The 25,205-nt window shown below is 41.1% G+C and overlaps 1 protein-coding gene across 1 annotated transcript in view; it reads right to left on the bottom strand.

Moving 5' to 3' along the window:
• Positions 1 to 247: 247 nt before the first annotated feature.
• Positions 248 to 25,205, bottom strand: part of KIT (KIT proto-oncogene, receptor tyrosine kinase) — a 142,472-nt gene continuing 117,514 nt past the window's right edge. Inside the window, exons 7-21 of the mRNA XM_080385965.1 lie at positions 24,554 to 24,669; positions 19,220 to 19,334; positions 17,738 to 17,931; positions 16,556 to 16,662; positions 16,319 to 16,445; positions 15,959 to 16,063; positions 15,765 to 15,875; positions 13,950 to 14,100; positions 12,095 to 12,183; positions 11,617 to 11,744; positions 8,268 to 8,390; positions 4,634 to 4,745; positions 4,437 to 4,536; positions 3,691 to 3,796; positions 248 to 2,533 (exon numbers count right to left, since the gene is read on the bottom strand). Of these exons, the coding sequence (XP_080242091.1) occupies positions 2,408 to 2,533; positions 3,691 to 3,796; positions 4,437 to 4,536; positions 4,634 to 4,745; positions 8,268 to 8,390; positions 11,617 to 11,744; positions 12,095 to 12,183; positions 13,950 to 14,100; positions 15,765 to 15,875; positions 15,959 to 16,063; positions 16,319 to 16,445; positions 16,556 to 16,662; positions 17,738 to 17,931; positions 19,220 to 19,334; positions 24,554 to 24,669 (1,810 nt within the window). The 3' untranslated portion in view covers positions 248 to 2,407. The remainder of the gene's footprint in view (positions 2,534 to 3,690; positions 3,797 to 4,436; positions 4,537 to 4,633; positions 4,746 to 8,267; positions 8,391 to 11,616; positions 11,745 to 12,094; positions 12,184 to 13,949; positions 14,101 to 15,764; positions 15,876 to 15,958; positions 16,064 to 16,318; positions 16,446 to 16,555; positions 16,663 to 17,737; positions 17,932 to 19,219; positions 19,335 to 24,553; positions 24,670 to 25,205) is intronic.

Raw genomic sequence — 25,205 nt, 5'->3', positions numbered from 1 at the left:
CTTCTAGTTGCAATTTTTTCCAGAACAAAGCTGCATCCAAGTTTCCAAATACTTGTCCCATATCTTCACAGGTAGGTAAAGAACTTTCAGAACAAATAAACATGAAGGTTTTCTGGCACACGTTTGCAAAAATGTTTCAGAATGCCAAACTTGACCTCTGTGTGGCTGTACACTGAGATTTTGCTTCAACCCAAGAATTTATTAAGACTTGCATGAAAATATTCCATCTTAACATAGTACACATCAGTAGCATTTGAATACATATTTACAGATTTATTTGAACTTTTCTGAACTGCAATTCTACAACCAAGCAACATATCCTTAAGTGTTTCATAAACTTTCAAACACTTACATATTTATACATATAGTTTTTGCATATATATATATAAAAAAATATTTTTGAGACTCAAGGACTGAGAATAGTCAAAAGGACATTATTGCTACATTTCCATATTTACAAAAACAATGCATAAACCCATTCAAAACATCAAGCCATTGCAAAATAAGTTTCAAAAATCCCCAAATTATAAAAATATAAATTTCAAGAAAGAAAAACCCCAACCTCTTTCAGCTAAGTGTCCATAAAGTACCGAGACATCTATAATTATAACAACCAGTTTGTCTACAGTTGCTCTGAAAGCCAATAAGTTACAAAAGAGCTTTTATAGCATTAAACTGAAAATGCTCAACAACAACTATGCATTACGAGTGCCTCCAAACAACTGGCTAACTTTGGAAAGGTGCAACAGCCTAAGTAAGTTCAGTGCAAATGGCTAATTTTTGACTTAACTCTGAAAGACAGATTCCTGCAACAATAAACCAAATGCACAGTCATAGAAGGAGCATGGTACTCAACATAACCCAAAATATACCACTAGTGTGTGTATTTACAATTGCCTTGCATTTGGGCAGTTAGTTACACATTTAAATTGCATGTAAACTCAACCAAAATCCTGGTAAAGTATAACTTACAGAGTGCTTAAGTGCATTTTAAATAAATAGGTACTCAGCTAGTACTCTGCTTCTGACAAATGCTTCTCCGATGCCTTTACTAATTTCTAGGGGACAGAAACAAAGGAAGAAAAGAACCAGCAGTGTTTCCAATGGGAAGAAACGGGGTTAGAAGATACTTGAGCACAACCCTGGGCTCAATAGATACTGACCCCCCCCAGAGCCTCACGTCTGTCAAACAAGACTGAAGGGATTCTTTCTTTTATCCCATTTACAAATTCAGCACTTCCCAGTTAAGATGATCTTCGTTATGACCTCTGGACTACTATAGAAAAACAAAACAACTTGAGGTGGGGGAAAACAGCCCTTTCCAGTTAGCACTAGCCAAGCCTGCCTATGGAAGAGATTCACCTGAGCAGGACAAGATAAAGAAGGGCCCCCCAAGAGAGAAATTTTTGCCTCTGCTCTTGCTTAGATAAGATGACCCGTTAAACAGCCTTTCCTCCAGACACACAGTTTGCTGGAAGCAGCCGCCCTCCCCTGTTTTGACCAACTTGGCAGGGCCCACCTATCTTTGGTGAACACTTTTGGACACAACTATTAGCAAAACAAGCATCAAAGCCCTTGGCCTCCCAAGGCAGGAGGGCACAGGAGCAGTTCAGGCTCCATGGTAGGGCGAGACCCAATGATGGGAAGCTCCATCCCTGGTAGGGAACAGGCCAGTGGGCAGTAGTACATATATCCATGGAAACCTCATGACTGGTCTGCAAGGCTGACAGCACAGCTGGGAAATAAAGATGAAGATCCACGCTCTTCTCCCCTCCTCTGCTTCAAACCCCAGAGCTCCCCAGAGGGTTTGCTGCTGTGCAGACCAACTCTGAAAGGGTCTCAGTCCCTTCACCTCTCTAGCCCACGTACATACAGCACCCTTGCTGGCCTCCAACCTACAGTATCTGCCTGGGAAAGCTTTTCTCAGGCTTGGCTGGATGTGGAAAGGTGTTTGCAAAGCCGTTAGCTTCATACATGTTTATTTCTTAAATTCAGCAAAACAAGATTAAGTAGGAAATGACTGTATGCCTTCCAGGCACAGATCCAGAGAAGGATCACTGAAGATTTGGTTTCATCCGCAGTCATCTCATTCCACACCCCAGCTCAGGATTTCTTTTGTTGTTGTTTGGTTTTTTTTTTCCTTCAGATCTGGCTCTCTACTGCAAATACACACAATATAGCAAAATATATACAGCTTCAGTTAACATTGCAATGATGCCTGTAACCGTGCTCAGCAGATTAAGTTTATGTGTAACAGTGTGTGGTAAAGGACAGTATTACGACAATGTTTTAACTACACAGTGGTAGTAGCAAGTAAAAGTAAGAGAAATTATTGAAGTTGTCCCTCTCACCCCCTGCACAATACAAACAGCTAATACATCTGGGCTCCTCTTCTTCCAGATGCCACTCAAACATCTTCGCGTACCAGGAGAGGCTGAGTAGATGAAGTACTGCTACCCACCGAGTTAATCCTCACAGAGTGATCTGGAGCATTCCCTTGACTGGAAGGTGGAGTTGAGAAGTTCGCATAAACCTGCAGAAGCCGAAGACCAGTGTCAGTACTCTGCAGACTGCTCCCTTCACGCATACTTGGAGAGCTCTCCTTTCCTAGCCTTTTCCCACTGTGAACTACCTACTGACATGGAAGGGTTCCAGCCCAGGTGTTTCTTTGCAAATCTGAAGAGAGTTTCCAAAGGTCTTGGGCTTAAGCTGCCAATTTAAAGAATCAAGAACCTCAATCTCAGTTATTAACAACAGCACAGCTTCCAACTGCACGCCAAATTTCAACTGAGCTTGAAAAAAATGCAGCTCAGGTTATTACTGAACTCCCCCAGAAATCTCACTAATACTTCCTTCGCATTCTTGCTTTTGTTTTAGTAATGCCTGCACCTGCCAAAAATATGCTACAGGATGCAATCGAACACCAGCAGCTTTCAGTTTCCTCTTTTCTCAAATTGTCAGGAAGCCATGTACTCTGTGCCCAAACAAGGCATCCAGAAGGTAAAAGGAAGCTTTATTTTTAAACTAGGTTTTAAACTTACTTTTTAAAACCCCAGTAACACAATGTTATTGCAAGACAAAATCCAAGTTTCAGATGTGTCTCCAAATTTTTCTTTGGACTGTTTTGTTCAGTTACCCTCTCAGAAAAAGCATTTACTAAGGAATAGTTGAAAAAGCAGTGAATACAGTTTGTCACAACATATCTCCAAGGTTATATAGATAGAGCTAGGGCAAGCAAGTGAGAAGAGGCAGAAGAGCATCAAAAGCTCAAGCCCTTCACCCAGAAAGCTTTTCTAATAAAAGCGAAATACACTTCACTTCTGAGGTGTTTTCCAGATTAACAATTTTTTCATAGTTTAAGATAAGATGTATTTACGCAGTACCATTGCATTTTTTAACATCAAAACTGTTGTGCCAGGTCTATCTTGCATGAGAAGCATCAACCATACAAAGTCTTCTCCAGGTGGTATGTTTTGGGTATGGGCTTAGATGGCTACTATCTAATAGCACAACTAAGCAGAAGCGAGTAGCCCAGACATCATTCCTACCACCCAACCTGACAGTGCAAAGCTACATAAATAATACTGGGAAAATAATGAAGTGCCCAGGGTTTTTGCTCCTCACAGCTCTAGTCTAACATTTTGCTTCAAACTGCTTCTGACTCCAAAAAACTGATGATCCATAACTTACCCGGGGGGCACTATCCGAAAGCTGCTGCTCTATCAGCTGTACAATTTGTTTAAACGTGGGCCTCTGTAAAGGATCAGCATCCCAGCAACTCTTCATTATGTCATACCTGCAAACACACTGAAATTAAGTACTGCTCGGGAAGAAACCCTTAGAGCTCCTCCATCATCATCTGAAAGAAAAGTGTGACCCAGTCCCACAGTTTACTTCTTTAAGCGATCTTTAAGAACAGAAACAGTGCTGCTAACACCTGTGCTTGTGAAAACAAAGGACTCAATACTAATGAAAGTCTCTGGACAGTTTTCTTCAATAGCTTGCTAAGTGCTAATCCATTTACAAAACAGTGAATCGGGGATGGCTCATAAAGAAGATCAGTAGTGAGTCCTCTTGCTGTGGGGAAGTACAGCACAAGTGCAGATGATGAACAATCTGGTGATACATCTCATTGACTGCTTTATTTGAATTAAAAATGTTTAATTATGTCCTGTGACCTGTCAATAATTTATTGACACAGAGCAGATACCATGATAAAGTGATCAGATGGTACAAGGCATGAGTGTATTTCATTGCTTGCAACAACACATGCATGTATTCTGCTCGTTAGAGTACATGAATTATTTAAAATGTGAAAAGAACTTAAAAATAAAACAATGGGGCAGTGCAATGAGCCTTAATGCAAGAATAGAAGCTTCCCTTCCTTTGCATCATTGCTGACGTTTGGTAATTAGCGATGCTGGTTGCTTGCTTACATTTCAGGGGGTGCACATGCAGGGCTGAACATCCTGTATCCCTCCTTGATCATTTTATAGAACTTGGAGTCCACCGGCATCCCTGGATATGGGCTGCTTCCTGTTGAGAGAGCACATGAACATCATGATTTCTACATCTGCGGTAAAACCAAGACGAAACAGAAATCCCCTGAAGTACCGATTTTGAAGGAGTTTACCTAAAGAAAAGAGCTCCCAAAGCAATATCCCATAAGACCAGACGTCACTCTCAAAGGTGTAGACACAATTGAAAATACTTTCAGGTGCCATCCACTTCACAGGAAGACGAGCCTTTCCAGGGAAAAAATTAAGACAGTGGTCATAAAGCATACAAAATTTACAAGATAAAATTCACTTTTTCTACTTATGTGCTTTAAATACTCATTAAATCAAGAAAGAGAAGTATGCAACTAAAATGGAAATTTCAGCATTTTAGGGTCTCCAAGTGCTGCATGGTTACTGGTCCATCTTTGTGTGGCTCTACCAAACTCGTGTGGTTTCTTGCACTGATTTTCTGTATACTGGTGAGATTCCTTCTGTCTTGTTTATAAGGGACGACAGGAAGTCAGAGCAAAGTAATATATACAACCATGGCATGGTTCCTTACGCAAGGATACAAATCTGCTTCCATGGACTGGCTACCATAGGCAGACAGATGAGATTCACACAGTCAAGATGCTTCAAGTCTTCAATCAGCAGTTAAGACACCTGCTTTCACTCCTCAGTGTATCGGAAAAGAAATGAAAGTTCACAAGAAGTAAATATATATCAACATATATTTGGGGGGTGTGTGGGGGGGGGTTGGGGGCAGGGAATGTTGATCTGCTGGAGGGCAGGAAGGCTCTGCAGGGGGATCAGGACAGGCTGGACCAATGGGCCAAGGCCAGTGTATGAGGTTCAACAAGGCTCAGTGCCGGGTCCTGCACCTGGGTCACAACAACCCCACACAACACCACAGGCTTGGGGCAGAGCGGCTGGAAAGCTGCCTGGAGGGAAAGGGCCTGGGGGTGCTGGCTGACAGCCAGCTGAACATGAGCCAGCAGTGTGCCCAGGTGGCCAAGAAAGCCAAGAACACCCTGGCTCAGCACTGGTGAGGCCGCACCTTGAGCACTGTGTTTGGTTTTGGGCCCCTCACTTCAAGAGGGATGTTAAGGTGCTGGAGCGTGTCCAGAGATGGGCAACAAAGCTGGGGAAGGGTCTGGAGCACAAGTCTTACCAGGAGCAGCTGAGGGAACTGGGGTGTTTAGCCTGGAGAAAAGGAGGCTGAGGGGAGACGTTATTGGTCTCCTCAGCTCCCTGAAAGGAGGCTGTACCGAGGTGGGGGTCAGTCCCTTCTCCCAGGTAATAACAGGACAAGAAGAAACAGCCTCAAGTTGCACCAGGGGAGATTTAGATTGGATATTAGGGGAAAATTTCTTCATGAAAGGGTTGTCAAGCACTGGGACAGGCTGCTCAAGGAAGTGGTTGAGTCACCATCCCTGAAGGTGTGTAAAAGACATGTAGACGTGGTGCTTTGGGACATGGTTTAGTGATAGACTTGGCAGTGTTAGGTTATTGGTTGGACTAGATCTTAAAGGTCTTTTCAAACAAACAATCCTATGATTCTATGACTTTTCATAAGTTTGTGTGGGGACAGACATCCCTTGGGAATGCTGACTGGAGCAGAGGAAAGGACACAGAAAGCCTTTGGATTTGCTTTCACCTTCCTCTCCCTGCTTTGCTCTTTCCTTGTCTTGCTGTAGGAGCCAGCCAGGCTTCTGTCCTAAGCGTTTGTCCTGCTGTGGGAGCAACCAGACCTCTTCCTTTTAAATGGTCTTGTGACGATGTGTCCAAAGATATATTTCAACCATACTACAGAGAAGAGCCTTGATGTCTTATAAGGAAAGGAGACCCTAACAGAAAAGGAGGTAAATGGAAAAGAGGTGGAGGAAAGGCAGTGTTTGCCACTGGTGGGCTCACCAGAGAGGCAACCCGAGTTGTTTATTTCCTGAACAACACAGACAGCGAACACCCTTCCCGGCCAAGCCCCATCTGCTGTCAGCAGCACTGCCTCCCAGCAGTGTCCACGGCTAGAAATGCCCCAGTGCTCCTGATCTGCTTTAAGATCAGGCCAGATGCAACTAGATGCCTCCTGCAGCTACTGCTGCTTCTCTCCCCAGGCAGCTACAGCCTATCGTCCTCTAACCCCTTCAGGCTACGTGAAATCCTATTCTCGGGCAACTCAGGAAACCTGAAGGGCAACCTCGACAAGAAAACTTGATTACTTACTGCCCACTTCCCTCTCAAGCTGGTGGTCTACACTTCCCACTCCCAGGAGCCTTGATTGATCAAACAGCTCCTGACCTGACCCTGAGCCCAAGAGCAGCCGCCTACTACTAAATTCCACTTAATATTTTGCCACGACAGCCATTCCCGAATCACTTCAGTGCTCTGACTGTTCCCTATCTTCAACTTCTAGGCACCCAGTGGCTGGTACCAACACTGTTTTTGAGGACAATCAACGAGCCTGTCTCTCCCATCGCCTAAAACAGGTATGTTGTAGGTACCTGGGACATCAGGGACTGCGGCGTGACAGCAGAGAGCTAAGATACGTGAGGTGCCATGGCCTGACTGAGGTTAACTGAGCATGGCAAACCACTTCAGTGAGAGATGCCCAGCTGTGGGATTTTCTCTCTTCATCAGCTTGCCCAACGCTAGGATAGGCAAGCTTCAGTTTGCGTGTTGCCAAGTCCCTAACTAATGACCAGCCCCCAGCTGTGAAGCACTCAGCTGGGCTGGGCAAGAGGGCTGTCTTATTGAACATAGATCTTCTCTCCTTTGAAAAATGGTGCAAGTGAAAGCATGTGTACTCTGAAGGCAGTGGCTGGCTGCAATTATCTGCTGCAGACTTAAAACACTAATCCATGCAGTGCAAATCAGTTTGAGATGCAAAATACCTATATGTCGTAGCACTCTTCTCCAGCTTAACCACAGACAAGTTTGATTTTCTTTTGTAGTAGGGCTCCTTTTTACTGCAGTAGCACTTTAAAGGGGACTTTGAGTGCTGCCAAGGGAATCTGCATCACTTCAAAGTGTCGTTGTACCCCTTCAGAGGTCTAGTAGGTACTAGTGTGATTGGTACTCTTCTACATGGGAGGTTTTAAACTTTTCTCATCAAAATACACTGTCTTGTTCCAACCCTGTTACAGGCTTTGAATTATAGCTGCAAATTAAAGCTGTATTTGTTACACTTATGAGGTTAAAATCTGTACATGGAATCAGAGAAACCCAAGGCTATTTTGCCTTCCACTATGCCTTAATCAGTAAATTCACACTTTGGAATCCAGTTTCCACTGAGTGATGCTTTACAATAAAGAACAGGATGCAACCCCCTGACTATTGAGATATTTTAAAAATAAACTATTTCAGTAATGCACAAATATAGCAATGCCCAGAGGAAAAGTTTCAAAATAATTATATTTAGGATTGGGCTACCAGAATATTCCAATGGCAAAACTTGCAATTACCCACAGAGCTGTAACTCTTGGTATGTTCAGATATAATGGGAAGACTGAGCATCACATTGATGTAGCGAAAACATCTCCTCCCCTACAACATACATTCAGATACCAGCAAGTTTTTTCCAATATAACACCATGTATATACCAAGCGTTTTGTCAGTAGACACATCTACATAAGGAATTGCCCCTCCTAACTAGCACAGATATATACTAGAATTGAGAAATCTAGATTTCTGTCTAATTAAGACTTTTCTTCACACATCAACAGGAATTCCCCTAACGTAACACAGTATGAAGTATCATATATACTTACGTTTCCTTTGACCACATAATTTGAATCGTTCCTTATATCTCTTGCCAGGCCAAAGTCACAGATTTTTGTTATTCGACCATGAGTTAGAAGAATATTTCTTGCAGCCAGATCCCTATGAATGCACTAAATAACAAACAGACAAATAAACAAAGCTATTTCATGACATACTTAACAGGTTGTTGCTTGGTTACATGTTTACTTAGCTGTATAACTTACTGCATTATGCATTTTAGGGCAAGTGGGAAGTCATAATGAAGCCATGGGCTAATAAGCTTACTCTGATAATTAAACATTCTGGTGTAGCATCTTTACTATCATGACATTGATCCACATGGTTAAGGTTGCTTATGCATTTATTCTTTAAAAGACTACTTGCAGTCACTTTTGATTTTTCTAGCGTTTCACATTTGCAGCTAAAGTTTAATGTGCTTTTTCTCTGACTTCTTACCAAAAAAATCACTGGCTTGTTTCCTAACAGAGGACAAATAAGGGGAAAATGTGGTTTGTTTCTAAAATAATTCCAGTCTTCTATTAAATAACTGTTGTAATCGAGGGAAAAGTACTGAAAAACTGAAAATAGGGAAAATTATGATAACCACTTCAAAGCACACAAGTATGGAAACTGAATCCCATTTCAAAAATACTCCTCTGGAAGACCTGAATCATTAAGAACCTAGAGAGCTCTGTAAGCAGACCTAAGTATTTGAAAATACTGGAAATTTGTACATGCCTGTATCTTTCAATGAACAGTCATGAGTTCAGTGACCTAGGCAGCTTACATTCCAGTTTTTACTTTAGAAGTCTGCACATATTTGTAACTGCAGCTCCGAAAGTGTGCCCAAGTTTCCCAGCAGTTGTTTCTTTGTATGTAACTGTGGAGGCCATGAAAGTTTGTTAGAGAACAGAGGTGATTCTCTAACAAAATGATCTCTTTTTCCATCTGGAAAGTGTTAAGCTCCTGCTTTACTGGTGGTATATAGTACACACAGGCCACAGCTGTCTAAAGTAGCTGAAGATGGTTCAATTTTTTTTTCCTTGAAATACAAAACTTTAGGAATTCCCTACAAAAAAATAACGTAAAATATCAAGAGTTATGCAAATCAAATTCAGAAAATAACTGGGGGCTGCATAAGCAACTTAATCTCTGTCCTTTTTGCATGTTTAGACAAGGAATTATTTTAATGACAATTACTGTCTCAGGGGACTCTCCTTTGCCTCCCAGTTCAACATATTCTGCACTTTGCGTATGTAAAGCTGAGAGCATAATTGCTCTAAAGCAGTAAAGGAATGGCCAAGCATCCAGCATGTCTTTGCCTTCTTCCTCCAAAATCAGTGCAGTTTGCATTGAATAAAGACTTGTCCATGGAAGGAAGCCCTGTCTTGTGATTAAGGCACCATGTGCTTAATAAGGGAATTATCCCCCCAGGACAGGCTCCTATCCTGACTCCAGCACAGAGGCACTTTTATGCCTCTGAGCCTTGACATACCAGCAAGTTGCAGAAGAGCAGCTGGGTACTCTGTGCTGCTGGTCTGTGTGGACCCTCATTCCCCAAGGGTGTGAGGCAATCTGATCAGCCCACACTACTCTGCATTTACTAGCTGGAGCTAAGAGCATGTATGTACACAACAACCAAAGAGGACCAAGCACAGTAATGTGTTAGAGCAGTGCAATTTTTTTCTGTAATAAAGCCGTTAATTCTGCACTGCTGAAGTGATACTACGTATTACTTCCTAACCCCACGATGAGGTGGTATTGCATTCATCATTGCCTTTGCTACCCAATGCCACAGTGGCTGTCTGTATCAATGGAAAGACTATAAAGAAAACTGTTACCAGGAATGATGTATAGTGAATCCTGGGACTATTCTATAGGATAAGAAGAAGAAATAAAGAATATGTGTGCTAAGGACTGGATGTCCTGAATAGTGAAAGATGCAGGAGCCTGGTGAAAACCACTAAAATCTGTAATATAAGGCTGTCAGGCCTGCTTTGGAGCTGTTGATAGATGAAAAATAAACTAGACTGTTTGGAAGGAGGAACAGTAAGGGGAGAACAAGTATAAAAGCAAGTTTTAATGTGGACATCCTTTGGAGCAGAATTAGAGCCACATTTCCCACTATAACAGGATCCCAGGATTACCTTATTTTCCTTAAATTGTTTAAATTTAGTTTTGCACTTTATCCAAGGTGCACCGGTACTATCCTGTGTCTATAATAGTTACATTTGCATTTTAAATGGCATTTTTCCAATAAAATGTAAGAATCACCATAGGAAGGAAGATCATAATTATGTTGTACTTAAGACTTGTGTTCTTTATAATCCCTTTCTGTTATGTAATACCTCTCCTATGAAACCCAAAGAAATGTCTATTATGCTCAGAGTAGCCAGTGAAGATTCTTTGTGGGTCTCTAGGCTGATTCTATCTTTCCAGAAAATCAAAAACCAAGACATACCCTGTGCATTAAGCCACACTACAAAAAAAAAAAAAAAAAAAAAAAAAAAAAAAAGAGGCACACAATGTGATAGCTCCCCTGTTTAAAGTCAGTATTCTGCATGAGAGAAGTAGCAAGTGCAGCATGGTTTAAAACATGCAAAGAGGTAACTTTGCAGCTGTCTTCATACCATTCTTTAGTTTGTAAACTCTTCATCAGTGTCACAGAGAATAAACCTTAAACTCTTGAGATTTAACTGTTTTTGAAGGTATCCACACATTGGGTTTCTAGTTCTTTCCTGAATACCATTTGATTTCCATATACCAAAGAGTCAAGAAATAGTTCCTCAGGTTTCCTGTGGGTTTCACTGCCTCCAAAGCCATCAGGAGTTCTCATGAAAAATTACCTGTGTGCTCCAGGAAACAAAGGTCAGGCTGAAGATCAAACCCATAAGAGGCACCACCCAAGCTAGGCAGGGTTCAGCAGCACCAGCTGTCTCCCAACACATGACACTATTAATCAGTGGAGCTTCAGGGTGCAGCAAACCTACTTCGCTGGAATTCCTCTCCTCTGTCTCTTCTCTTGACATTTATGAGACTAGTTTCTGTTCTTTTGGAAGGCCACTGACTCTGCTAGCCTGAATTGCGGATATGCAATAGCGCCGCTTCACATTGACTACTGTGCACCCTATATTCTGTTCTATGGGATATAAACCACCACTTTTGGCCAATGAGCACGGTACAGAACTCCAACATTAACAAAAGCTTCAGGTACAAGAAAGAGCATATCAGTTTGCAGCGCTTGTTGAAAAGAACAGAGAAATAGTCAGCATTTAAACAGTAAAATACTGAAAATGATGCTAAAGGAAAACTGAAATCTACTTGATTCTGTCCAGCTCTGAAAAATTCTTAACTTACATTTTTGGAGGCAAGGAAGCTCATGCCCTTTGCCACCTGGTAAGAAAAGCTTAGTAGATCTTCAACATCTAGAGCAAGTTCATCATCTTCTGACATGGAAAGGGCAACATCCTGATCAGTGTAGGATCCTACGCAATGTAAACAACAACAGCTTTTGAGAGGAGCAAGAGTAATCATTTAGAAACAGAGTTGTCTTAATGTTAAACCGAAACAGTGATCTGAGTAAGTACCAGACTAGCATCATCTAAATAGCCCATCACGAAAAAGCAAAAAATAATCCTGACACTCCATTTAAGTGTGGAGAAATACAAGACACTGTAATTTAGCACGTTGTTCTTTCTCAAGCCCTCTCATATCAATTAATGACTTTTAACTGTCCACGTCCATGAGAGAAAAGTATGATAAAACTGAAAAAATCCACGAAGTTGCTCTCTCTGCACTCCCACCAGCAAACAGAATTCCTTGTCACTGTACTCACCAGGCTTCACTGGTCGTTTTTTATCAGCTTTTGGTGGGACTGCATATGACACTCCCGGTTTCATGTCCATATACTCATTGGCAACATCACTGCAGAGGCAGCAGATGAAATGAAACATAGTTTAGTGAAAAAGGTCTCAAAAAAAGCCAAGGTTACACCCACCTTCTGAACATGCTTTACAAATTATCAGCAGATTGGAAACTCAAAAGTGTGTAAAAAAATATGAGGAAAGGCCTGTACAGAAAGAGAAAGATTGTCAGTACAGCTAACGATACACCTCAAAGTTTGGAGTCTGGTTCATGTGGCAAACAAAACCTTTCACATGTATATTGTTTATACAGACTTCACTCTCTATAATTTAACATCCAGATGTTTCACAGGATCTGCTAGTGCTTCCTTCTTCTGTTTAGGGCAACTTCAACCAGAATATTTCAGCAACTCAAGTGGCAATTGAAATGCAGAAGACAAATGGTAAGAAATGTTACATTCAGAGAATCCCAAGTTCCATAGGGGATTTGTTTGTATTCGGAAGAATCAGCCGAGGTTTGGGACAGCCATCTGGTACATTTTTTAAGTTTTCTTACTGCTATATAGAATTCAAACGTACAGATTTTCATACTATATGGTTTATAAATACACAGTTAGGCACCTTTAGAAATGATGGATGTACTTTGGCATTTTTCACTTCATTGCCATTAGAATTCATATACACAGCTCTTCCTTAGCCTGAACTATGTTTAGTTTATGAACAATAAATGCTGCCACAGAGCTAACATGGCAAGGAGTAATGAGATCACCAATAGCTTTAGTCATCACCAAACCCACATCTGATGCATTTAGCAGCTGCAGCTTTACAGTACATACTAACACAAGAATATGGTAAATACTCTGCTGTGAATACCTCAATTTATTAAATGTGCTCAAACAGTGAGATTCTTCCTTCACTGAGAAGAGGGCACACCTCCAACGTCAAATCACAGCCTTGTGTTCATCACCTCAGTGCTCCCAGCCTCTCTGGGGCATCACCAGTTATCCGTATATTACCACAGCACAAACAGCTTCACCAGTGCTATGTCCCAGAGAGACAAAGGACATTACCACCTCCTAAGGGTCTGTCTGGTCCTTTTGTGCCTGCCAACATAGAGTAATGGGCCCACCGGGGCAATAAACAGACTAAAAATAAAAATGGACAGGTATTGTAATAGTCCCTAGGTTTTGGTAAGTTATACTTTGCAGAGAGAAGGAGTGAGCAGGAAATCTGCTTGGAAATGTACTCGGAAAGTACACTGGTGGGCTGGTACCTAAAGGAGAGTGGTTAAAAATATACAGATGAAAAAAGTTAAAGTACAAGAGCAATCTCAGAATCGTGACACGGGGTCATATCACAAAATCTAGCGAGCTATCAGTGGGAGTTTGCCTCATACTGTAAGGCTCTGGTTTGATTTTCTAAGAACTCATTTCTGAAAGCAGGAACTTAGGAAAGCTCAACAGTACTAACCCCCTGACATTGGGGGAATTGTCATTCAAGCTGCTAAATCAGCACTGCCAATGTTTAACAGGAACGATAAACACAAATACTCAGGAAGACTGAAGCCAAGGAGTTGCATGAACTAACTAAAGGAAATTTGATAAAAAGAATAAAGCAGAGACCATATACAATAAATTGTGCTCTGTTCAATAAACCACCCACTGTACAAATCATCTCTTTAATTAAATTGTTTCCTTGCACAGCAAAGAATTTTCAAAGCCTGCTGCCTGAAAGGTTTCTCCACATCTCTTACCCCTAATAAACTTCGATATCTCCTCCTTCCCAATCTTCTAAAAACGTAAGTACATTACAGCAGGTCATACTTACGCTGCAGGCTCTGCCTGATGCAAAAGGTTCTCATAAACTGCTGTTTCTGCATGTTCTTCATGTTTTGGACAAATAAAGGAATCACGTTTCCGTCTTAGAAAATTTAAAAGATCACCATAGCAGCAATATTCTGTAATGACCAGAGTGGGACCTGTAGATGTACGTGAAGTTTAGAAAGCAGGTGAGTATTGTTTTTAAAGCAGAAAACTACACAGAGATAGCATTCAGCCAAGCACACAGGCTGGTCTATTAAAAAAATCACACTGCTTACCACTGTTCAGACTTGAAAAGTTATAGAAAAGTAACCCAGCATCTTCCCTTTCACAGAACAGCAACTATGGTCCAGCTAAAGCAGCGTTGCTCCCAATTAATTTCCCGGTCCCCTCAATAGCATTGCATTGTACAAAAATTAAACAAATAAGTCTTTTTCTCTTTTGCCATGTGATAATGTTTCTGGCCAGACACATCTGTTTGATTTTGCTCACTTCCTGAAGGAAGTTATTTGTTCCAAACGTTAGAGTAATTCAAGCTTCCAACATTAATCCTTTTGATTCACTTCTGTTTACAGTAGAGCTTCACACTCCTTCAGTAATGTTTTGGAAATGATGTAGTGTGTTATATTCTGCAGTATAATAGGAAAAATCATTCAAACAGAACAGCCCGCTGCGACAGAAAACTACATTGCACAAGGTCTTAGAATATTAAAATGAAATCGGAAAGGAGAATCAAGTCATCTCCAGCACCGAGGTTTATATATCAAATATATGTTTTCTGAGTGAATGACTCCAGCTATGGCCCTTGAATATGTAATTGCACTGTGTGTTATTTCATCTGTAAGGTTATTCATTACCACCGTTTCTAACCTCACTAGTTTATTTCCATTTTTCTGCAGTTAAAAATTACAGCTTTTGTAATAGCAAAAGTTGTGTTTGTGGTGGGATTTTCTTACAGATGCCACATTTTTTCAGCTGAGACAGACATGCACTCAGGCCAGTAAGTCTGCTTTGTTGACTGCTTAAACAAAGCTGTTTCACCTTATTTTTAAATCATTTAATGTGAAAGTGAGAAATGTTTTGCCTCTGTCTAAAACTTTGAGTTTTTACAGCTCCTTTTCTTTGAAAAATGAGGCAAAAACCGGAAGAGCAAGTATTTGTGTAAGAAGCAACACCATTTTTCACATTAAAATGAACATAAATTAAAAATACAGGACTGTATCACTCATAATTGACAATTCAGCTGTTTCGTAACTCTTAACTATGTACGAAATCGAACTTATAAATACTAAAATGTGAAACATTTGGGTTGTGCAATAGTTTATTTGGAAAATTCTTTTTCTCAACTTCCTGCTGCTTAGAATGTGTAACTTCAGTGGTGCCTGAACAGATACATTTACAGTTTAAACAGAAGGTTGGAAAACTATACAAGACAGGCCTGTTGACTTCACCTTGGATACCAACAAGGAACCAGTTCACTTATCTTTTCTCATTCATGAGAAACAGCGTGGTGGAGGAAAAAAACTTACGGCATGTATTTTGTCATCTCTCATGAAGCAAGGGCACAATGGCTCACATGAAAGAGAACAACAGCAACCTTCCTGTTCAGCTGCAGATAGAGTGGTCTCATTACTGCTTTTAGGGTGAGCCTAAAATCTAAATTCAGTAATTCCCAGGTGATAGCGACAATGATCTGCAACCTGCCTACACAAGTAATGTATTTAAGATTTCTACACTTAGCAGCACGGCACTCTTCTTAAGGTTCCTCCTTCTAGCAATAAAAAAGGAACAGAAATAATCAATAATCTGTTGATAACCCCACCTCCAATAGTGCAAGCTCCAAGCAGATTCACGATATTAATGTGGTTTCCAAGGTAACTCAGCACTTTAAGCTCTGACATCAAGGCTTCTCTTTCCGTTAAATGGGCACTCGCTGCAAGGCAAAGCACAAAGTTCAATATGTAACACACCAACCAGAAGTGAGAAAAAATTGTTCAGTATAGTACAGCAACTTACTTTTCAACATCTTTACTGCTACTGTCATCGCAGCATCAGATTTAAATAGACCATAAGCAGTGGCTTCAACAACTTTTCCAAAAGCTCCAGCACCAAGGGTTTTACCTAATAAAGCAAACCAAAATACTCTGTAATGACTTGGAGCACTTCTTCCTGAAGGGTTCAACATTTTGTTTTATGATACCAAGGAAGCTATTGCAGATATGCCTGCTTGCTTTTTGTCCCAAGGTAAGTATGAACAATTATCACTGTTTGCATTATTAAAGTCTTTTTGACAAAACCCTGCTGTGTTTGACCAAAGTCTCATATGAGACCTAGAGGTTTCATCTTACAGATGAAGTTAAATAAATCTAAACTAACCAAAACTCAACCGGTTTCTAGGAAATTCCCATTTGTGATCATAAGGAAGTTGTGTTGGGTCTATGTAAACATAGTTGTTTCCATTTATTTCTTCAACAACTTTCCACTGAACTTCGTATTTCGGTTTCTGGGGAAAAAAAAAAAAAAAAAAAAAAAAAAGAACAGCTGTCACTACTGAAGGCTCCACAGGCAGTTCACACACTTTCCTAACTCAGGCAGAAGGGCTTCTGATTTTACCTGTAAGTATATGTACACCACGATCATGACTATGATGCACATCAGTCCTGCAGCAGCTCCAAACGCAATTAGTAAAGGGGTGAAAAGGGTATGGGTACGGATTTGTTCTGGAAAGAAGCAGAGAAAATTCTGCTTAAATACTGAACAAGAAAAACTATCTTAAAAAGACGCAGGTGAAAACCTTTCCTTGGTCCTTCCTTGTGAAAAACAGTTTGGGGTTTTGACTTTCCCAGATGTGCTCCAAGTATTAGAATGGCTTTCCTGAACGAGCTGTGGGGGACAGAGCTGGCACAGAAGCCATCCACTTCGTTGCCTTGGGAGTCTCAGCTTCAGCAGTTCAGGAGGCATGACACCGAGATCAATTAATGCAAGGGGTTTGCATGATCTCAGTTAGGTTAAAGAATCTTTGTTCTGAAGTCCTAATTTCTTCTATTTTCCCCCCCCAAGTTTGATCTCTACAGCACAGTCTTTACAAGTAGAGGTTGTGCCGAGTAGCAAAGGAATACCACTCCAATAAAACCCATCTGCCCCAAATCTGGCTTATTTGTTTATATCTGGGTGAAACAGAGAAAAAAAGAAGCAGCAGAACATTTGATTTTGCAGAGAAGAGCACAGATTTACAAACACATTTCAAGCCATCTATGTTCTAGTGTTCCCCCCCCCCAACCCCACAAATACTTCTACAAAACTCATAAGCACTTTTGCAGTATGTTGTCGTTACTTTGTTTACAACAGCAGGGACTTTAGGCTCCAGGCAAGTTCAGGACCACATTTTTCCTCAGACATTGTAAAAAAAAACCAACAAAAAAAATGCAGAATTTCCTTTAAAAAAAAAAGTGATGGCCTAAATAGTTAAAAAGGACAATGACAGGAAAAGAAAAGTGAGAGAGAGGGAAAGCCAGTGTAATGCTGCAGGTGGTTTGTCCCTGTGCTGCACAGACAGAAGAAAACCAGCTACTTACTACGCTGCAGATCTGTAGCCGTAAAAAGACACCACAATATTCATTGAAAAATTAAAGCAATGTTTTGACAGGCAGAACACACAGCATAATACGTTATCATACACTAAACTCAACCACAGTACCATAAACTTTCTTATGGCAATGGTAAACCATTTAAAATCCTCTTAGAGAGAGCTGAACGGTACCCACGTTTTATGGTCTCACTCGCTCCAGCCATTACCTTTAATAGCAAAGTTGAAGAAAGCAGAGGTCCTGTCCCCATTGCTGGAGGCCTCGCAGCACACTGTGCCAGTGCTCCTGAACATACTGGCGTTAATGGTGCTTTCAACCAGGATTCGCTCAAATGACGGCACTGATGAATTTGTGTAACTGATTTTGACATCCATGGGGGATATTGTCGGTGAATCAAAACACCTGGGAGAAACAATACTGACAGTTACCTGCCAATGACTGCTACCTCTGCCAATGAACGCTCCTGGAATGGATGACAGGTCCTGCTGTTGAGGCAGATAGGCACTGCCAGACCATCAGATAACTGAACGACACTGCTCTACAACGGGGTTCAACTGAAGATCTTATCCTCAAAACTTAGCCTACTCACTATGTCTCCTTGTCTTCTACATAGTGGGTGGAATGGATACGTACATTTACACCAAGCCTGACCCAGCTGGACATGTGAGGTCTTTGTGTTTGCTTTTGGCTAGATACACCTACAGGTCTGTAAGTCCACTGCAGTTTTTGTACCATTCCACCTGCATCTCCAACTTCAGATTTGAGCAACTGTGGTCTATTACCTCTCTGGAAAACTTTCCCAAGCATCATTTTATTACAGCACACAAAAAAATAAAAATCCATGATGTACATACACCACCATCAAGATTACATGCAGCCAAAAACCAGGCAGTTCTGTTATCTCAGGATGCTGCCTCTCCTTCATATGTCAAATATTTACTACATGAGCACACAGTTAAGATTAAAGAAGGTACTATTTAAAAAAAATAAGGCAATAACAATTATTTTAGGCATAAAACAAATTATATAGACTCATGACTTGCTAGTATGAGATTTACAACCATGGTGGAAGTCAAACAAAACCTTAAAACATGCTTCACAAATGCTCACTTCACAGTGAAACACGCAGTCTTTTTAGAAATGTGGTAACTAAACATCAGGTTTTATTCATAATAACTCCAGCCTTGTTTACTTATCATATGCTTCATGTGAATAGAAATCTAATTACTTTATGTCTTGAAAAATTATATCACTAGGCAATAAAACAAAAGGTAACAGCCATATTCACAAGTGACTTTGCAATTGTCATTCTGTGAAACTGCATACAGAATGTGTATCATTTGGGATAACAAACTAACAGGAACCTCAGCTAGCTTGCAGCAGAGAGAAAGTTTGCCTTTTACTTTTCCACAGCAGAAAATATTGCTTATTCCCCACTCAAAGACAGAATGCAAAGCAAAATAATGAAACATATCCCTGCCTTCTCTCAAACCACTGCAAATAATGCAATGCCAAAAATGATTAAAACAGCGATGCAACGTTTGAACGTTTTTAAAAAATGTTCAAATTTTTTTTTAACCATTAAAAAAAAAAACAAACTAGACTGTTACTGAGTCATTTTATGTTCTTAATTTAATTGGGTGTGTTGCATCTAGACTAACCTTTGGAGACCCTGGTTTACTTAACTCACCTCTGCTCAGTTCCTGGGCAAAAATACCAGTATATGGTAGGGGCTGGGAATCCAGCTGCTACACACTGGAGAACACCATTGCTAAGTATATCCAGAGTGAGAATCTCCGGTTTTGCTGCAATAAACAAAAATGAGTCACGTTAGGGGAACACAGAATTTGCATTGCTATTTGCTGCTCACCCCAGCAACCTGTGTGCATCATCGTCTGTGGAATTACTCAGCTGAACAGAGCTTTGCATGTTCAGGGGTGTCTGGGTCTGAATTGGTGCCCTGCAAGCACTGACCATCTTGTGAAAATATCAGTTCTGAAATTCTGCCCAAGCATTCAGTGTAAGAATACCCTACCTCCACTGAGTATTCGGTTTGATGAAATATCCTAAACCAGCAAAGCCCAGAGCTTAAACAACCCAAAGTGTGCACTTGAAACAACAGTGCAGTTCCTGTTCCTGCACAAGCACGACTTTACCTGCCTTCAAGGACAGTTCCTTCACAGTTACAAGCATACCGAATCTGCCAAACCACATCTCTCTTACATCTGTCATGTATTAAATACTACCACCGCAGCCAGAAAAGGAACTACAGTGCAAGGCAGCCAGTGCAGACCTCCCCGTTCCCACAGAGGACGTAGGTCCCTCTAAGATACTGCTACCGAAATGCCCAACTGCCTGACTCTCAGAAACACTGCACGTACAGGAAGCTAATATTCAGCTGAACGTACAAGCTTTCCAAACGATAATTCATGATGGCTCGGGTAGTTCAGAAAGCAATCCAGTCAGCCAACACCTTCTGCCACATCCTGCACCAGAGCTAGTCCTGCAGGCAGTTCAGGAGCTGCTGCTTCAAGTATGGCTGGTAACCGGCATGATGAGACTGACTTTACCGTCACTAGTCCAATGTCACAGGCTTCAACCAAGGATGCCACCAACACAGCAAGATGTTTTTCTTGGTGAAACTTGAATTAGAGGCCTTATTTCCCATAACTGCCTTAGCTTCCTTGCAAAACCATCCAAGAAGAAATTAATGGAAAAAACAGACTTATTGCAATGAGGCTGCTCACCTGACAGGTACAAGTTAAGACTTTATTATCAGTTAATACAACTTTACAGAATTGTAAGACGAACTTCTAATATTCTAGAAAGTAGTGAAGCTGTATAGACTACAGTGGGAAAAGGCAGATTTATTCAAATAAAATCCACATACAAAGACTGCACAGCATTAGCTTTCAATGAATAATCTACTTGCTGATTAAATTAGAGGCAATAAAGCACATGTATATTCTCAATCACATAGCATCTCCTCATGACTCATGTTACAGGAACCGAATGTTCTTTCATTTCTAAATCAGCATGTTGTGTTTTATACAAGCCACCAAGAACCAAACATTGTTGTAAGATGCTGAGATGGATTTTCAGCATTACCCATTCGGTGAGGAACTTTTTGAGAGAACACAGCACCTCACCCAGCCTCAGTGCTCATGGAATACACAGAACTCTATCAAAATGGTCGGACTGTGAAATTGTAATTAGCTAATCTACTACCTATATGCAATTTGTTTAGGTATATGCTATGTTTCAAGCAATGTTACAAAGCAATGCAACTCAAGAAATTAGATAAATGAAAAGTCAAATATAAGAGGAATGTGAACATTAAGCCCCGGAAAAAAATATTGTGTCAGTGTTGGGCAGTATCTACCATCTTCTGACTTTGAGTGAGGGAAACAAAAATGCCCACATCAGTCAGGCTTTTTCACTGTAAAAACTTAGTGCAATAAAAGCCTCTCTACACCCATTCACGTGGACTCATCCTGCAGCAGCAGAGGGAGACAAGAGGCGGCACAGGGCTCCTGCTGCCAGCAGGGTGGTCCAGCCCCGGTGCCACGGGAAGCTGAGCCGCAGCAGCTTCGTGCAAACAGCTGACCTGAGAGCATCACTACCTGTGACACGCCTGGTGAAGCGCTTTGATGTGGCCATCCGTGTGATCAGCCTCTCCCCACCATCACAGACGGCTCCCAAGCCTCCCCGGCTCTGAGACTTGCGGCAGTGAGGAGCCCCCCACAGCCAGTACCCCAAGGGGACTGAGGCTACTGCTGCACCCTGGTCTGTGCCCTTTGCCAGCTTAGGTGCTCCAGGGGACACTGGGGCAAAGATGGACTGGCTTTCACAAAACAATGCCAAGCTATCACCAAACATCTTTTCAAAAGAGATTTTACTGTGTTAAACTTTATGACTTGCACTGCCTAATTACCCCTGGTATCAGACAGGCTCTTAATGACTAGACTTTGCTTACTGTTTTGGCTTTAACCCTTTACATATTACATTGCTCAGCATATATGCATATTGCCTTCCATAATCAGTCATTAGATGTCTTAAACTTATGATTTCACTAAGACTATTAACTGGTTTTCACCTCTTATCAATGTTGATTCTGAATGTATCTAAGATGACTGAAAAGAGGTCACTCCTATTTTAATTCAATGCTCTGTATAATATTGTTATACATTTAATTGCTTTCTATCATCGATTTCTTTTTCTTCATTCAGGTATTGTCTGTCATCGCACTCAAAGAGAGGGCTTTCCTCCTGGAGCTACATCTTCTGAACTTGAACAAATCTTTATATAATACCATGGTGACCCTTCATTTGTTCACCGTGTAGTCCAATGACAGGAAAACTGCTGAGCTTGGCTTCACGTGATCTATAATACTGTGACCAGTTTTCTCTCTGCAGAATGGGCCCCAACTGCACAGATAATATTTTGTTGACTATAATTAAGCCCAGATATTATCTTGCACTAAATTCAGATACTAGTTGGAAGATTCTTCTACTAATTACTAGATGCACTGTACCTTGCCACTCTGGAGAGCTCTATGATTTCTTAACTGTAACTCAGCTCAGCACACTGCTTGTCAAGTTGTAATTTTCTTTTTGGCTCCTAACTTCAGAGCTCCTTCCTTACTTGCTTTATGCCACATTCACTATGAATTACTACATTATTTTTTTTTAAGTAATTTAGTATTGGTTTAGATTAGCATATACAATTGCTAAATGTGTATTTCTGCACTGGATTTTTCAAGTCTTTCAGCAAATGCCTCAGCATCAATTTTTGTTTATGTGAAGACATCCTCCTGATGATGAATCCTGTTCTACCTGTTTGATTACTTTCTGCTGATTACTTGCCCAAGCCAGACATGTAAACATCACAGCTACATCCCAGCAATTTATGTGAATCCCTGCTGACAACAGTGCCAGGTCAAGACACACCATTAGATCAGGATCTGACCCACCTACACATGACTCACCTTTGGCAGTTTCTCTGCGATGTCAAATAACATGGTGTGTTGTCATGCAGTTTGTTTCATAACTAAATGATAAGCATTTTACCAGCTACTGAAAACAGCTTATTATTCTTAAAAACAAACCCCTAGAAGGATCAACCTATTTTACCTCCTCTTTTTGAAATCAATAAATATTTGCAGGAGCTTTGTCAAAATGCCAAAAGAAACTTTACGAGTGTGTCAAATCCATCTGCTCCAACAACAGCTGCAGCCTGCCCAGGGCCACAGTGCATGGTAACGTGAGCTCTATGAGACTGGTTAAATGTTCTCATTGTATCCCAAGACTGACCTTACCACTTGCAAGACCAGTAGCTGAAGCAAGAGGGAATAACACTTGAATACTGCTGGTTGCATGGGCGAGCCTTTCAGAACTAAACTCTCTATGCTCGTCTTGCCTTGGCCATCCTGTTTCACCATGCTCTTCCTAGTCTGGTTTCCTAGCCATCATCTACAGCGGTTTTCAGCTTTTATCAAGTAGCACATTCTTCAAAAGCGGCAACGTGGAGCTCTGCACCGAGACTGACGCTTGATGATGACAAAACTGTGTGTTTATTTTTTTTTTAGTTCTTATGCCCAGACTGTTCCCAAGCGGCCTGCAGAGCCTGGGAGAACCATGAACAGCGCCTTGCTCCATCTGACATGATGCTGCATGTCAAAAAATACCATCCAACCTCATATGAACTGACAGTTCCACAGGCAACCTGCAATTTCTCCCATTCCTTCCCAGAAATTAAATTCTGGCTTAACAATTTGCTCCACTAATCTGTAAAATAGTAGAATTGTCCCTCATGACTCTAAGCCACGCTCATCCATGGAGGCAAAGGACATCCGAGATTGCCGGTGCCCTCATCTCAGAAATCACAACCAGGAAACAGAAAAAGCACAGGAATACAAATGACAGCATTCACAGATGAAGGAAGAAATGCCATGTTCTGAAAGGAGCCCAAGTAGTATTTCCAGACCCAAACTATGGCATTGCTAATAGCAACACCACAAATGTTGACTTTCAGTGATAAATGAGAAAAATTCAGAAATTAGTATCTAGGATTTTGTGCATCTGTGGAAGTCTCAACTCTCCTCTGCATAAACCTACAACTGGAGGACACACTGCTGCTAAATCACAGCAGCAACACAGAACTGTACTTGCAGCATATTCACTCACTGTCTATACAGTTCCTCCTGCTAGGCTTGAAGGCATCGGTCAACCTCGCCTTAGTTTCTCCAGTTTGCCTGCAGTCCCCTCCTGGTTTAATTTTCCTTAAGCCTGGCCTTTAGCAGCTGCCAATATTTGTCTGCTGAGTGCATGAAATGCTCTAACAGGATGGCTCTGCTAAGAAAGACAGGGCTTCCTGAAGGTTTCATTGAATTCATTTTGAATTTTAGTTTTTGTCTTGCCTAAGAACACTGTTTGGAACTGAGACTGATGGTGGTCTTTAACAAGCATGTCCTGAAGATGACAGCACATACGTTTGTAAAGTTATGCAGATTTCTCTATAACAATGGTGATCTATAACATTATAAAGGAGTATTTAGATGCCAAAAGGCACAAGTGTATAATTCTCCTGACAAGATTTCAAACTCTGCATCCAACTCAAATGAATTAAAGACAATTAATAGCTTAACTTGGCTGCCAAAAATGCAAATTATAATCCCTGCATATCCTGCTCCACCTGAAATTATCAAAGCTTTATGGTACATGTTTGGTTTTGAGATTGTGTTTCCAGGTGCTACAGTTTTTTTCCTATATAAACTATCTAGCTGCTTTCTGGTAACATCTAGCATACTTTCACTAGAATGGAAGGTCATGCTGGATAGTAGGTGGATTTGTGTAAGTACTCTGCACTTTTATATCTTGACATTTAAATAGTTTTCCAGCATGTGCTTCGCTTCAGAAAGCCTCTCATATACTGAACCACACTGTGACATCTTGTGCATACATTATTTTGTATAAAATACAATGACTGTGATAATGAAATATTTCAGACTGTTCACTTTACTTACTTTTCACATAGACATTAAATGTTACAGAAGAGCTGGCATCAGAATTGGACACAAAAAATGTGTAAATGCCTCCTTCTGTTCCTTTTAATCGGGTAAGGTGAAGATCACTTGTATAACTGTAAAGAAAAAATCAAGCATTACTGATGCTCGCAACTTGCGGTGAACAGGCAATTGCTACGTGGAAGCTAAAGAGTGAATTATTAACACACCGTCTTCTTCTGCAGACACTGACCATGCAAACATTCTTATCTTGCATTATGACTGCACTTGCACTACAGTGTCCAAAGGTTTTACCACTTCTAACACCCGGATGTGTGCCCGGGTGACAGTTCAGCACCAGGCTCAGACCCTACACACACACACCACCGCCTGCTCTTTTTCTCCCCGAGGAGGGAACTCACACACAACCCAGGCTACATCTGCTAGGTGCTTTTGGATTTTTGGAGGACCAGGGTTCAGGAGGGAACAGTGCACAGCGGAAATAAAAGCATAAGCTTTTATCCAGAGCATTGGGCTCTGCCATGGTGGTAGAGGGAGTCTCCACACACACAAACAACTTTAAATTCTTATTTTTGCTTATTGGGCAGGAATTGCATCTTGTAGGTGAGTCATGAGTATATGGCACACTGGTCCTCTCTGATGGTGTGGTTAG

This window comes from Falco punctatus, assembly GCF_963210335.1.
Source record: "Falco punctatus genome assembly, chromosome: 1".
In the NCBI taxonomy this organism is placed as follows: domain Eukaryota; kingdom Metazoa; phylum Chordata; class Aves; order Falconiformes; family Falconidae; genus Falco; species Falco punctatus.
The sequence above is the reverse complement of the archived record's forward strand: the minus strand, read 5'-3'. Positions and strand labels throughout refer to the sequence as shown.